We start from the raw sequence: 15,844 nt of genomic DNA on the forward strand, positions 1-15,844 counted from the left end.
CACTCTTCCCAATAACATAAATGATCTAGCAACCAGGTTATTTCCCACCACTATGCAATTACATTTAAATATACAGGACTCAGAAGCACAAACCAAGGAAGCTTTGGTACCCATAGCTAATCTCATTCAACAACAATTAGAGGAGATAGGGTACAAGAGGAGGTGGAAACACCTTGGTGGGCCATGCCATGTCCCTTCACATCCTATAGTCAGAACACGGCCTAAATCTTATGAATGTGCAGGGAGTAGCACTAATTGCCCTAATTGGACTGTGCTATTGTATCCGTTATCAAATGAAAAAGGCAAAATTACAGCAGCAGATTGGAAAAGGATTGGCTTGGCTATTAAAGTCATGGTAATGGATGAGGGTTAGATACTTATAATCACACGACCATGGAGGATCACCAGTTATCCTTATGTTATTCAATATGTTATTTTATAAATCAACTATAAGCATTACATGCGGTGATATTTATATCACACATAAATTACGCATACATTACTTATATATAAACTATTATTTTAGATACAGGAACTCCTCACTTAACGTTGTAGTTATGTTCCTGAAAAATGCGACTAAGTGAAACGATGTTAAGCGAATCCATTTTCCCCATAAGAATTAATGTAAATGCGGGGGGGGGGGGGGGAGGAGGAGGTTCCAGGGAAATTTTTTTTACCAGACAAAAGACTTCATATTATATATATATACACACACACACACACACACACACACACACACAGTATAAGTTTTAAACAAACAATTTAATACTGGTACACAGCAGTGATGATTCTGAAGCTTGGTTGAGCTGGTGAAGTCAGAGGGTGGGATATTTCCCAGGGAATGCCTTACTGCAAAATGATGAACTAGCCCTCAAGGGTTAACTCGGTGTTAATGTAGCCTGGCACTCTACAAAGCAGAACGAATGAAGGGAGGGGAGACAGCATAGCAGACAGAGACACACACAGTGTGTGTGTGAGAGAGAGATGTGCATTTCCCCTTTAAGTATGCTGATCCCTGCCTTAAGCACAATGCCTTGTTAATTAGATCAGCAAGCTGAGACCCACCTCAGCTGCTGCATCCATCATGTGTCCCCCCTGCTCTATGGCAGATGGGGTAAGCGGGGTGCAGGAGCAGGGGGGAGGGAGACACTCTGACATTAGCCCCTCTTCCTCCCCCGTGCCCCCCTCACCGCCCGCACAGCAAGCAGGAGGCTGCACAGCAACACCGAGGCTCGGGGAGCAGCTCCAAGGCAGAGGGCAGGAGCAACACATGGCAGTGGGGGAGGGACAGCTGAAATTCTGGCAATTGATAGCCTGCTGGGCAGCTGTTGCACAGGGAACTTAGGGGAGCGGGGAGCTGATAGGGGGAGCTGCTACAGGGGCTGCTGGTCCAACCTAGTTCCAAGCCGCCCCCCCCCCCCCCCAGTTAGCTCCACCGGGCTGCCCTTCCTGCAAGCAGTGGACAAAGCAGGCGGCTGCCAAACGAGTTAGAAGGGAGTATTGCGCAACTTTAAACGAGCATGTTCCCTAATTGATCAGCAACTTAACAAGGAAACAACCTTAACCAGACGACTTTAAGTGAAAAAAGAAAAGGAGTACTTGTGGCACCTTAGAGACTAACCAATTTATTCGAGCATAAGCTTTCGTGAGCTACAGCTCACTTCATCAGATGCAAGCAGTAGAAAATACAGTGGGGAGATTTTATATATGCAGATACAGACTAACACGGCTACTACTTTGAAACCTGACTTTAAGTGAGGAGTTCCTGTACATGGAAGCATCTCCCAAGGCTCAATCATAAAACTACAGCCTTCAATCAAAGTCCCAGACCTAACATTCCCAGGCCCACCATAAGGGACTAAGAAAAAATTGGAAACGAAATATCTGTCTACCGGTTGTATGTGGGAATGTGCAGACCAAAGGACAGATGGGGCATGAATATGTGGATGGGAACGTAAGGTATAGCCATATAACAGTGTTTAGCCCACTGGCTCATCTTCAGTCCACGCATTATGCTTTTCTGGGATGATGAGTACACATCCTCCCCATAAAAAGACAAAAAGCAGGGGAATGTAATAGAGAGAGAGCCTGGAGCATGGGGCCTGGGGCAAGACCTAAGGCATGAACCACAGTCAGCAAAGCCAGGCCATGCTAGGAGCCAAAGTCAGGCCCTGTCATCACAGAGAGACTTGCTTACAAGTTCACCGTCCGGCACATGAACTTGGCAAAGGAACGGCTAGCGTGGCTAAGACACAGGCACTCCTAAGAACTAGGCACTGGATGTTCATGCACACACATCCCAGAAGAGAAGACTCACTCAGGTCCGCCCCAACCGAGCACAAGATAAGATGGTTTGACAGAAGTGATGAATAGGGATGTTTTGTCCGAGGCATCAGCAGCAATGTACAAGGGGAGGTAACAAACAGATGTGAGGAAGAATGGAAGGTGGTATGTAAGAAGTTGTTTGTTTCATCACAAAGATCGAGGTACCACCCCTTGATTCTTTGTACTGGCTTAAGGGATGACTTGACGTTGAATGTGCTGGTACCTTGTCACAAGCATACATGCAGTGCACCCGTGCAGCGTATGGGATGCTGATAACGTGCTTTGACAATAAACTTAGCCGAGCCTTTCTGCCACTGACACGAGCCTGTGGTCTTTCAGGGTACCACTGTTGAGGTCTGCTGAATCAATTATCTATGCAGGGCTGGGACAGCCTATGGAGAAAACTCACACATTCACCAACTGACAACACACACAGCCCCTCACATGCTGACCGCTTCGGCCCAGAGAGATCAGGCTGAAGTCACTGAACAGGCCCCCCAAAATACTCTGCAGAGCCTGGACAGCCCAGAGTTGGACTCAAAGCTTGGAGATTGTCCCCCTTGCTGAGGACTAGGCACCCAGCTCCTTCTCCTCCAATAGAGCCCTGGCTGACTGCTGCTTTCCCACAGGACACAGCAGCTGCTGAATTTGGAACATTCGCTCACTGGCTGGCACCATGTTCTACATGGAGCAACCCGGCATGGACAGATCCCCCGCCTCCACACCCATCACCTTTTAAATGAGGTCACTGATCAACACAGAGGTCACTGAAATCAGGGAAGGGCACAAGCTGCTAGATCCCACTGAATCCAGCACAGAGCTCCGGCCCAGACTGTCCCTTCACTACGGTGATTCCCCCAGGGCTTTGTCCAGTCCTGATACAATTTCCTTCCCTTCCTGGGGTTGAGATCCAAAAAACTTCTCCCTGATATTCACCCCTTGCTTTGCTTCATCCCCTTGTATTGCAGTAACGTTCTCTGCAATTGATGCGACTAGGTCATTATGTATCGCCCCCCACCTGTCGTCATTTGGCCAAACTAGGCAAGTTTCCCTCTCTCGGCCTTTCCCTATAAATCCGTCCCCTCCAGCCCCTTGACCATTTGTTTGCTTTTCTCTGAAATCACTGCAATCTTATTGACACCCTCTTAGCACTGATGCCCCCAGAAATTAATACCGTATATTTTAAAGGGCTGTGAAGGAAGCCCCCTAGTGGCTGATTCATTGCAAGTCACAAACTGGAAGTTTTATCAAACCAAAAATAGGAACCTGGATAAGATGCTATATCCCTTCAGGACTAAAAATAAATTACCTCATCACATTTTAAACATAAAATGAATTATTCCCCCCGCCCAAAACAGTGCTTGAAACACTAGACAATACAGGAGTCACTTGGAAGGCTAGGGCTCGGATCTTCTCAGCATTTGTGATATATCTTGACTTTATAATATATATATAATCTTGACATTAGCAAAGCTTTTGATACGGTCTCCTACAGTATTCTTGCCAGCAAGTTAAAGAAGTATGGATTGGATGAATGGCCTATAAGGTGGATAGAAAGCTGGCTAGATCTAGCTCAATGGGTAGTGATCATCGGCTCAATGTCTAGCTGGCAGCCAGTATCAAGCGGAGTGCCCCAGGGGTCGGTCCTGGGGCCGGTTTTGTTCAACATCTTTATTAATCTTGGATGATGGGATGTATTGCACCCTCAGCAAGTTTGCAGATGACACTAAGATGGGGAGAGAGGTAGGTAAGCTGGAGGGTAGGGATAGGGTCCAGAGTGACCGAGACAAATTGGAGGATTGGGCCAAAAGAAATAGGATGAGGTTCAACAAGGACAAGTGCAGAGTCCTGAACTTAGGAAGAATCCCAGGCACCGCTACAGGCTGGGGACCGACTGGCTAAGCAGCAGTTCTGCAGAAAAGGACCTGGGGATTACAGTGGACGAGAAGCTGGATATGAGTCAGCAGTGTGCCCTTGTTGCCAAGGCCAACGGCATATTGGGCTGTATTAGTTGGAGCATTGCCAACAGATCGAGGGAAGTGATTATTCCCCTCTATTCAGCACTGGTGAGGCCACACCTGGAGTATTGTGTCCAGTTTTGTTCCCCCCACTACAGAAGGGATGTGGACAAATTGGAGAGAGTCCAGCAGAGGGCAATGAAAATGATTAGGGGGCTGGGGCACATGATTTATGAGGAGAGGCTGAGGGAACTGGGGTGATTTAGTCTGCAGAAGAGAAGAGTGAGGGGGGATTTGATAGCAGCCTTCAACTACCTGAAGGGGGTTCCCAAGAGGATGGCGCAAGCCTGTGCTAAGTGGTGGCAGATGACAGAACAAGGAGCAATAGTCTTAAGTTGCAGTGGAGGAGGTCCACGTTGGATATTAGGAAACACTATTTCACCAGGAGGGTGGTGAAGCACTGGAATGGGTTACTTACGGAAGCGGTGGAATCTCCAACCTTCCAGGTTTTTAAGGCCTGGCTTGACAAAGCCCTGGCTGGGATGATTTAGTTGGGGTTGGTCCTGCTTTGAGCAGGGGGTTGGACTCCTGCGGTCTCTTCCAATCCTAATATTCTATGATTCTATAATACCTCTCTCTTGCATAGCACTTTTTATCCCTAGATCTCAAAGCGCTTCCCTCCTTAGTGTACATACTCCCACAACACCCCAATGAGGCACAGAAGTGCTGTTATCCCCACTGGCCCAGAGAGGCATAGTGACTTTCCAAGGTTACACAGGAAGTCTGTAGCAGCGCAGGGAAGTAGGCCTGCATCTCTACAGTCCTAAACTAGAGTGTCATGATCACTGGGCCATCCTTCCTCTACAGATGTTTAACTTCAACCATTAGAGCAACTCCATGAAACTCAAGGGGACCAGTCACACCACGTGAAACTTTGTGTGTGCAGTACAGGGGCTTCAACTCTAGTAAAGAGTTACCTGATCACGTGATCTCACCAGACGCTAAGCCAGGTGACAGCTTCTAGATAGATATACTTCCCTATTTCTGCTCTCCTTACTTTGATTAGACACAAGTCAACGCATTTTTAGAAGTGCTATCAGCAAGAGCCAATCACTGACTGATGGGGAAGAAACTTCGGCTCTGATCAGGTAATTCCACCATTGCACCTTCCTCTGAAGCAGCTGGTGCTGAGCACTGGGTAAAGATGGGAAACTGGAACTATCCCCCATCAGGTCTGATCCAGTTTGGCACGTCCTAGAATCGGTGACAGGGTTTGTTTAAGTTCCAGGACAGGAAGTGCAAACTTCCTCATAGTCCTCCATCCTGCCCCGGAGGGATCATATCTAGAGGTAAGAGTGGTGCCTGGGGTTGGGGACATGACTTCCAGCCTCCCCTGAAGGGCTGCCTGCAGAGAGGAGGGTTAAAGTAATAAAGAAATGACTGACAAAGAGCAAGGAAGAAAGGAGGCTATCTCCTAGTGGAAAGCTCTCAAACCTGGGGAGATGGGGTCTCTTTAGGACAAGGCCCAGCCAGACACTTCCATGGACAGAAATTCAGGCCTAAGAACAAGCGGCCTTAACGAGCTCGCACACATGGCCTCTTCCAAGAGAGCCATGTTTGCTCTCAGACCGGACATTAACCCCTCATAATATGGAAGGAGGGAAGTTAAGCAAAGCAACAATCCAGTTAAAGTATTTCTTCAGGTGGCTCCCGGCTGGCAGTCTCTCCCTGTTTATGCCAAAGAAACAGGCCAGGCTGCTTCTGAAGCATTCAGAACCAAGCCACGAGGTGGGAACCTATGGGAACCACTGCCCTATTTGCGACGCCCATCCGCAATGTCTTCCCTCTCCTGCCAATCGCTTGCTCCAATCATTTATTTCATCTCACTATTAAGCTCGGCTCCACAAATCCTCCCCTGAGGGAATATGCCCTCTGTTGCGTCAGACAGTCCTTCCCTCACCTCAGGACTTGTCTACACATGAAAGTCACTCTGGAATCAGGTAGGGTGTGAATTTAAAGCAGAACATCCATTCAGGAATAACTCCATGTGTGCACACACTTATCCAAGAACAAGAGGGCCTTGCTCTGGTTTGGCTTAATTTGGAAAAAGGAACTCTTATTCCAGAATAAGAACCTGTCTACACAAGATACTTCGGAATAAGGTAGGACGTGAATTTAAAACAGAATAGCTACTCCAGAATAATGGTGCATGTGGATGGTCTTATTCTGGAATAAGGATTTATCTATACAAAAATGTTGCACTGGTTTAATTTATATCGGATTTTAAGCCAATTTAGTTAAACCAGTGCATGCTGCCGTGTGGATGTTTGATTTAAGAGGGGCTTACTTCTGGTTAATTTAAACTGATTCTTAACCAATTTAAGATCAACTGAAGTAAGCCTAGTTTAAATGGAAATAAGAGTATGCACACATGGGTTTTTCACTGGTTTTATTTTAAACTGATTCAACCATGGAGTTATTCCAGAATAGCACCATATGTAGACAAACCCCCTGACACATCAACGTCTCCTCTAACACTAACCCCATCAACAGATCAGATCGTTATGCTAGTCACTTCAACTGAACACCTTCTCCCCCTCACCCCCACACATCCTGAGGCCCTTTGCTAGCTCAGCCTCTCTTACTCTGATTTAATACTCTAGTGATGGGTATCAGGGAACATCTATACATCAAAACTGAATCAGTAAGCGTACCAGCACAGTTACAGCAGTACAACCCTATTGTGTGGACACGCAGCAGTATAAATGTGTTTAGACCAGTATAGTTTATTACCCTAAGTGATCCCCGTGTAACTGCCTCTACATTAGGGCTTGTACTGGTGTAACTATTTCAGTTTAAAAAAAATCACTTCCTGAGTCACAATAATTAAACCCATAAAACTTTCACGTGTAGAGCAGGCCTCAGCAGTTAGAAAAGGGAACTTGGAGCCAGAACTCCTGGGTTCTACTCTCAGCTCTGTTACAGACTGCCTGGGTGACCCTGAACAAGTCACCTCCCCTGCCCCATGCTTCAGTTTCCCCAGCTGTGAAATTAGGATGCCCAGGGGGATGTAGTGGCAAATTAACAAATCCTTGCAAACTGCTTGGAGATCGTGGATAAAGAGCAACAGAAGGGGAAAGCATTCGCTCTGAAACCATAAGGCCCTTCTGTTGGCACCCCTGCAAACGGAGCTGAGTGTGTAGGGCAGTGTGCTTCCACTGCTGGCATGAGGCCTTTGCCCTGAACGTAACAACAAATAATAGCGATGGTGATAATCCTGAGCTCTTCTCCAGCACTTTTCAGCAGTAGTTCTCAGCACACTGTACAGAACAGATCAATACCATTATCCCCATTTTACAGATAGGGAAACTGAGACACTAAGCAGGATGCATCCCTGAGCAGCTCCCACCCCTGTGCCTGCTCCTGTGTGACCGGGTTGCTCACCACACACGCCATTGGCAGAGCCAGGAACACAAACCAGGAGTCAGTCCCCTGCTCTAATGACTAGACCCCATAACCCTCCCACGTCCATCCATCCCACATAAGGCATACATTTTTAACGGTGAGAGTAACCCACCTTTGGAACAAGTTACCAAGGGTCATGGTGGATTCTCCATCACCAACCACGTTTAAATCAAAATGGGATGGGTTTAGATAAGAATGGCCACGCGGGGTCAGACCAAAGGTCCATCTAGGCCAGTAGCCTGTCTTCCGACAGCGGCCAACACCACGTTTCTAAGAGATCTGTTCTGGGAATTATTTGGGGCCGTTCTCTGGCCTGTGCTCTACGAGAGGTCAGACTAGATGACCTGGTCCCTGCTGGCCTTGGAATCCATGACTAGAAGGCAGGAGCCCCGACTCCCACGCCCCTGCTCTAGCCATTAGACTAGGCTGCCTCTGGCGCCCTACCACCGTCTCTGCTCCCCACCTAGGACTCACTCTCTGGTAGCCCCTCCCGGCTGGCAGGACCCTCACACCATCATCCCTCCCACACTCGCCCCCTGGTTCCCCATCTAGCTGCCCCTTCCCTAACCCCTCCCTACAACGGCTCCCTGTGTGCCAGCCCCCCTCCCCCCCATGGCTCCCCATCTGGCAGCTCCTCCCCCCCGAATCCCCTCCAGGCTCCATATCTGGCAGCCCCTCCCCCCTAGACTTCCCCCAGTAGCTCCATATCTCGCAGCCCCTCCCCCCTCCACTTCCCCCAGTAGCTCCATATCTCGCAGCCCCTCCACTTCCCCCCGTGGCTCCATATCTGGCAGCCCCGCCCGGCTTCCCCCTCTGGCTCCATATCTGGCCGCTCCCCCCCGCTACCTTTGAAGTACTCGTTGGCCTGGCTCTTGAGGGCCTCCGCCCTCTCCAGCGCCCCCGCCTCCCCCGCCAGGGGGGGCCGCCCGAGGCCGCCGCTCTGCTCCGTCCTCTCGCCCTCCGCCATCGCCGGGCCGTAAAGCGACCCTAGCAACCGCGCGCACCCAACCGCCCCGCCGAGCGCTGCCGCAAACAGCAAGGGGGAGGGGTCGCGAGGAGGTCGCAAACGCGCGCACGCGCGCTGAGGCGCCGGGCCCCTCTGACAGCGAGGGGGCGGGGCTCGGGGCTCAGCCATAGAGAGGCGGGGGAGCGAGGGAAGGGCGACTGCGCATCATAGAGTCCGGGGAAGGGGGGCTAGAGTGGCCATGCCCCGAGGCTTCATTGGGCAGTGCCCGGTGGGACGTGATTGGGCATCATCTGGTCTGAGGGGAGGGGCGTGATTGGGTAGCACCCAGGGGAGGAGGCGTGATTGGGCGGCATCATGGGGGCACATGATTGGATGGCACCAAGGGGCGGGGGCATAATTGGGCAGCACCCAGGGGAGGAGGTGGGATTGGATGGCATCATGGGGGCACATGATTGGATGGCACCAAGGGGCGGGGGCATAATTGGGCAGCACCCAGGGGAGGAGGTGGGATTGGATGGCATCATGGGGGCACATGATTGGATGGCACCAAGGGGCGGGGGCATAATTGGGCAGCACCCAGGGGAGGAGGTGGGATTGGATGGCATCAAGGTGGAGGCACGGGATTGGGCAGCATTGGGGGAATAGGCCAGGACCCGCCATGGTTATGACTGGGCGGCACCAAGGGAAAATCTCTGAGCCCACATGTGGGGTGCCCGCGCTCACAGAGTCCCGCCCTGGGGCACGTGGCCATGGGGCCACAGGACCTCAGCAGATGCAGAGAGGTCCGGCGAGCGGCCCCATCCCAAAGCACCTGGCTTTGATGAGTGCCATGGGCTCTGAGCCGACGCAGAGTGGGGCTTGGGGCTGTCGTCCCCTGAATGAGCCCCCCAACCTGAGAGCTCTGGTGAGGACGTGTGGCTCCAGGCCATGCTAGGCCACGCTGCTAGATATCACTGGAGCTGCCCCTGGGGCTCTGGGAGGTCATCTAACCGCAGACGTTAGGCTCTTTCCATGATCATCTAGACCCAGTTGTTGGGTGCTCAGAATGATGAAGTGAGCTGTAGCTCACGAAAGCTCATGCTCAAATAAATTGGTTAGTCTCTAAGGTGCCACAAGTCCTCCTTTTCTTTTTGCAAATACAGACTAACACGGCTGCTACTCTGAAACCAGAATAAACACGCATCTTTACCCACCTCCCCAGGAAGTTCTCCAAGGGCAGCGTTTTCAGCAGCTTGGGTCATTTGGGAACCATCTAGGGAGCTGGTGGTTAGCCACGGTCATGTGCAGGGACTCAAGAGAGAGATGCAGGGTCTGTGCAATGGGTGCAGGGTAAGCAGGTCTGGCAGCTGCTCTTAATAGCTTCTCTGTGGCTCATGCATCCTGAAAACAGTGCACAGAGCAAGGGTCCTTTATGCTCATTTGAGGGTAGCAGGATTTACAGAGGTCTGGTCTACACTACAGAGTTAGGTCAATGACCTAACTATGGAAGTGTCTATACTAAAATTTTGCTCCCACCGATGTTACTACCCCACCACACCGACTTAATAACTCCACCTCCATGGGTGATGTAACAAGAGGTCGATGCAGTGTCAGTGTAAAGGGAAAGCGAAGAGGGGGACGGAGTGGAGAGGAGCAAGCAGGGGGCAGGGCTTTGGGGGAACGGGCGGCATGAGGGTGGGGCTCGGGGAGAAGGGGTGGGGCCTTGGGAGAAGGGGCAGTGCAGGGGGTGAGGCCACAGTTCGGGCACCGGTGGCCCCTCACTTTTAGGAAGCTTCCACCACCCCTGGTACAGCTGTGTCACGGTAGCCCTTCAGTGTAGACACTACCTACACCAACGTTCTCCCAATCAGCATAGGTAATCCACCTCCCCGAGAGGCGGTAGCTAGGTTGATGGAAGAATTCTGTCAACATAGTGCTGTCTGGTCCAGGGGGTTCGGCTGGCATAGCTGCATCTCTTGAGTGTGGATTTTTCACCCCCCGAGAGACATAGCTATCCCGACATACATTTCTAGTGTAGACGGGGCCAGATTCCCAGCTACATTGCTGTTAAGGGAACAGAAAGCATTTCTGGGGAGAATCTGGTAAGGATGGTTTCTTTCACAGTGCGAACATGCCGAATCTGAAAATGATGTGTGCCACATTGAATGGAAACCGCAAATTGGAAAATGAACAGCAAGTGAAGGGGAGGTACTCAGTGTGGAACAGGTTCCCGAGTTGGAATGCTGCACTATCAGAAAGCACAGGGTGTGGTCTCTGTTGAAGATCATTCTCACGTCTTTCTCTTCCTGCCTGACTGGCCACACCACCAGACTGGCCACAAGCGGCCAGCAGGCTGGCTCTTAAGCCAGTAGCCGCAGCAGCCTCTTGGTGGCTTCTCAGTGCTCCTGCCCACCCCTGTGCCTGCTCCTGTGTGACCGGGTTGCTCCTGCCCCGGCCTTGCATCCAGCCTGGCCTCTGTCCTGCCCCTGCCTTGAACCCGTCGTTGCCTGCTACCCTGCTCGCTCCAGTTCCTGCCCTCTGGTTCGACCCGTTGATCTGGCTCTGGGATAGTGACTCTGGCTTTGGCCTCAACCCCAGAGAAAGAGAATTCAGTGCTGGGGCTGGGCAGGGCCCCGAGGGATTCTGGGTAACTGGGAATGGGGCACTGGGGACAGGCAGGGCCCCAGGGGATTCTGCATAACAGGGAATGGGGCACAGGGGCTGGGCAGGGCTCCAGAGGATTCTGGGTAATGGGGCGCTGGGAATAGGCAGAACACCAGGGGATTCTGGGTAACCAGGAATGGGGCACTGAGGATGCACAAGTTCCTGGGGAATGGGAAATGGGCACTGGGGATGGGCAGGGCCCCGAGGGATTCTGGGTAACAGGGAATGGGGTGCAGGGGCTGGGCAGGGCCCCAGGGGATTCTGGGTAATCAGGAATGGGGCGCTGGGGACGGGCAGAACACCAGGGGATTCTGGGTAACAGGGAATGGAGCACAGGGGCTGGGCAGGGTCCCGGGGGATTCTGGGTAACAGGGAATGGGGTGCTGGGCCTTGGCAGGGGTGGGACCTAGCATGAGTCTGTCTCAGAGCTGTGATTGGAACCCAGGAGTTCGGGTGCTAGCACCACTGCCCTGCGCTTTCCTGATGCTGCACACAGACTCCTCTGCAGACCGTGCGGGCTCTACTCTGCCCAGAGGCCCCATCGTTATCCCCAGTATCCTCAACACAGCCCCCCACCCCGGGCCAGGCGGGCACCTCTGCCCTGTGACGGGATGTCAGCGTGGGGTCCCGCCTGTCCTGGCCCCACAGCATTCTGGCACGGCTCAGAACCAGGGCCTGGGGACGGGTGTGTTTGTACGAACCCACCTGGAGAAGCCAGCGCCAAGGGGGTGAAAGGAAAGAAGTGGTACAGGGAGAGAGATGTGGGGCAGGAGGAGAGGCGTTTTCAGCAGCTGTTGTTGGATGTGAACACTAGGTGCCGCTAAGTGTCCGCCAGCCAGGGCTCAGTGTTTCCTTAGGGTCCAGTAGAAGCCACTTCCGCCAGAGGGCGTCTGTGCCCGGGGTGGGCAGGGCACAGCTGGGCCCAGGGGGTGCTGGCTGCGCTGGGCGTGGGGTGGGGGCATGACCAGTGGCACATGTGTGTGATAGGGCATGTGTGACTGCGCGTGATAAGAGCATGTGTATCTGTCATAGTGTGAGCATGGGCGTGATGGAGTGTGAATGTGATCGTGTGTGTGTGAGAGTGTGCGCGGGATTGTGCATGAAAGAGCATGTGATTGCGTGAGACAGTTTGTGTGTCTGTGTGATGGAGTGTGATTGTGGGTGTGAGATACAGCAGGCGCGTGATCGAGCGTGTGCGTGAGAGAGCATGGGTGTGATTGCATGTGACAGTTTGTGTGTCTGTGATGGAGTCTGATCTTGTATGTGTGTGATACAGCAGATGCGTGATCAAGCGTATGCGTGTGTGCTTGTGCGTGAGAGAGCATGGGTGTGATTGCATGTGACAGTTTGTGTGTCTGTGTGATGGAGTGTGATTGTGTGTGTGGGATACAGCAGGAGCGTGATCGAGTGTGTGTGTGTGTGATTGTGCGTGAAAGAGCATGGGTGTGATTGTGTGTGACAGTTTGTGTGTCTATGTGATGGAGTCTGATCTTGTATGTGTGTGATACACCAGATGCGTGATCAAGCGTGTGCTTGTGTGTGAGAGCGTGTGGGTGTGATTGCGTTTGACAGTTTGTGTGTCTGTTTGATGGAGCGTGATTGTGGGTGTGAGATACAGCTGGAGTGTGATCGAGCGTGTGTGATTGTGCGTTATAGACCATGGGTGTGTGAGCATGTGTGGCAGAGCACATGCATGTGACCATGGGTATGTGTCTACAACAGACCACGTCAGGTGTCTGTAGCGATGTGGCTAAACAAAATGTGACTGACTTGTACCTTCACGTGCACCCTCCCAGAGCAGCTCTTGGGCACTGGCTGGGGGGGCCGAGGATGCGTCCCTAGATATCTGTATAGCTCTGTCTGTGTGTGTGTATCCTTGTGTGTCGAGATATCCATGTCTGTGTGTATCTTAGTGTGTATATCTAGATACTTTTGTAGCTCTGTCTGTGTGTATCCCTATGTGTGTATGTGTGTCTAGATATCTGTGTATCTGTGTATCCATGTGTGTCTAGATATCTGTCTGTGTGTATGTCTGTGTGTGTATCTCTGTATTTGTGTCTAGAGATCTGTGTAGCTCTGTCTGTATCACTGTGTGTGTACCTCTGTGTGTGTCACTAGACATCTGTGTCGCTGTGTCTTTGTGTATCTGTGTGTGTGTCACTAGACATCTGGGGTCTGTGTGTACCGGTGGGGGGGGTGTCTATGTGTATTTGGGTGTCTGTGTGTCCCTGTGTGTATCTGGGTGTGTGTGTCAGGGGGGTTATGTGTGTATCTGGGTGGGTGTCCCTGTGTGTATGTCCCTGTGTGCATCTGGGTGTGTGTGGGGGGGTGTCCCAGTGTTTATCTGGGTGTGGGAGGGGGTCGGGAGGGTCCCTGTGTGTATCTGGGTGGGGGGAGGTGGTCTGGGGGGGTGTCCCTCTGTGTATCTGGGTAGGTGGGTGTCCCTGTGTGTGTGTGTGGGAGATCTGGGTGAGTGTGTTCCTGTGTGTATCTGGGTGTGAGGGGGGTCTGCGGGTGTGTGTCCCTGTGTGTATCTGGGGGGGAGGTCTGGGTGGGGTCCCTGTGTGTATCTGGGTGGGTGTGGGCTGGCACCACATGGCAACTAGGCCAGTGTTATGGGAAAGCCCAAGGAATGCTTTGTAGCTGAACCAGCAGGGGGCGCGCTCCCCTTGCTGGCGCCAATGCCCCACTGCAGCACTAGGGGGCGCTGTGCTGCAGGGAGCGCGGTGGGGGGGATCAGCAGGGGGTGCTCTCTTCCTGTCAGTGCTGACCCCAATGTGGCACTAGGGGGCGCTGTGCTGCAAGGAGCGGGGCTGGGGTTCAGTAGCCAGCGCTCTCCTCTCACTCTCCCAATGCAGTGCTGGGGGTGATTCAACAGGGGGTGCCTGTCACTCGGTTTAGCACCTGGACTCTGCCCCATCCCCGGGCAAGCACCGCTCTGCCCTGCAGACATAGCTCCTAGGGACATGCTGAGCAGGTGCCGGGACCGGGACCAGGACTCCCCCCGGACCGCACCTGCCCCCGTGCAGAGCTCTAATGCCCTCTAGTGCCCGAGAGGTTGATGGGATGGCTCCAGCTGGCTCTTGCAGCACCCGGTGCAACACGACCCCGATCTCGGTCACTGTGTGTCTGGGCAGCGCCTGGCCCGACGGGGCCCCAATCTCGGTCACTGTGTGTCTGGGCAGCGCCCGGCCCGACGGGGCCCCAAACTTGGTCACTGCGTGTCTGGGCAGCGCCCGGCCTGACAGGACCCTGATCTCGGTCACTGTGTATCTGGGCAGCGCCCGGCACGACGGGGCCCAGATCTTGGTCACTGAGTGTCTGGGCAGCGCCTGGCCTGACAGGACCCTGATCTCAGTCACTGTGGGTCTGGGGGGAGCCCAGCCCTATGAGGCCCTGATCTCAGTTAGCATGTCATTCTGCCCTCCTGCAGCAGGGGGCACCACAGCCCAGGTCCCAGTACCATGAGGTCCTGTGCCCACCTCCAACCCAATACACCAACCCCATGGTGGGGTTTTCAGTGGCTTCCTTGGCTGTTGAGTTGGGACAATGACCAGGGAGCTGCCAAAGGCCCCGGCTGGCGCATGTCCTGGCCCAACGCTCCCCTACGCCCAGACAGGCCCAGTGCCCTGCTACAGAGCAAGGAATGCGTGGGTCTTGCCCACTGCCCTGGCTGGGCAGGAAATGGGCACAATATCTTATTCCTCACCATGCCATGCTCTGGGGGCGCTGGAGCCTGCCCCGCCAGGACAGCGGACCCCTAGCCGGGGGGTGGGGTGGGACTGTGCTTGGCTGGCCCTTCACCACACCTCCCTGCAGTGCCCCCTATCAGCACCGTGTCCCTCGCCCCTGGGGTAAGACTGCACCAGTGCATCTCTGGACCGCTGGGCCACCGCCTTGGCCCCGGAGCCCATGGCATACAAGGGGGCTCTATGTTAAGGGGCGGGGCCCCTTTGGGAGAAGCAGGGATTTGGCCCCTGCCGGCAGCACTTTGGCAGGCACAGGCAGCCAGCTCCAGGTTCCCCCCTGTGCCCCCTGGGTACGCGCCCGCAGTGCACCAGACGCTCAGCAAGGGCATTCACCCAGAGACCGCACAGCTGCCTCCCCAGGCCAGCGAAGCAGCTTCCCACCCTCCTCCCAGGAGGCAGGTCAGATGTACCCAGGGCACTGGGCAGGTGTGTGGGGGAAACTGAGGCACTGAGAGGGGAGGAGACCAACTGCAGGTCACACAGCAGGGCAGTGACAGAGCTCCCCAGTGCCTTAGCTCTGGTCCCAAGACCATGCCCCCGACCCCCCACCCCTGAGGGGCTCTTTGTCCAGACTGCGACTTCTGTCAGAATGTTGGTGAGTTAGAGCAGGGGGGCTGGGAGTCAGGACTCCTGGGTTCTCTCCCCAGCACTGGGAGGGGAGTGGGGTCGAGTGGTTAGAGCCAGAGAAATGAGCCACCTCCAGGTGCCAAGTTCTCACCGGACTGATTTTGTCAGAA

General features: G+C 53.4%; 1 protein-coding gene across 1 annotated transcript in view; it reads right to left on the bottom strand.

The window, feature by feature from the left end:
• The window catches only part of PPP5C (protein phosphatase 5 catalytic subunit), a 46,651-nt gene extending 37,900 nt beyond the window's left edge, over positions 1–8,751 (bottom strand). The window contains exon 1 of the mRNA XM_074937281.1: positions 8,595–8,751. Coding sequence (XP_074793382.1) covers positions 8,595–8,715 — 121 coding nt within the window. The 5' untranslated portion in view covers positions 8,716–8,751. The remainder of the gene's footprint in view (positions 1–8,594) is intronic.
• Positions 8,752–15,844: the final 7,093 nt, after the last annotated feature.

The sequence above is a fragment of the Natator depressus genome, chromosome 23, assembly GCF_965152275.1.
Source record: "Natator depressus isolate rNatDep1 chromosome 23, rNatDep2.hap1, whole genome shotgun sequence".
Taxonomy (NCBI): Eukaryota; Metazoa; Chordata; order Testudines; family Cheloniidae; genus Natator; species Natator depressus.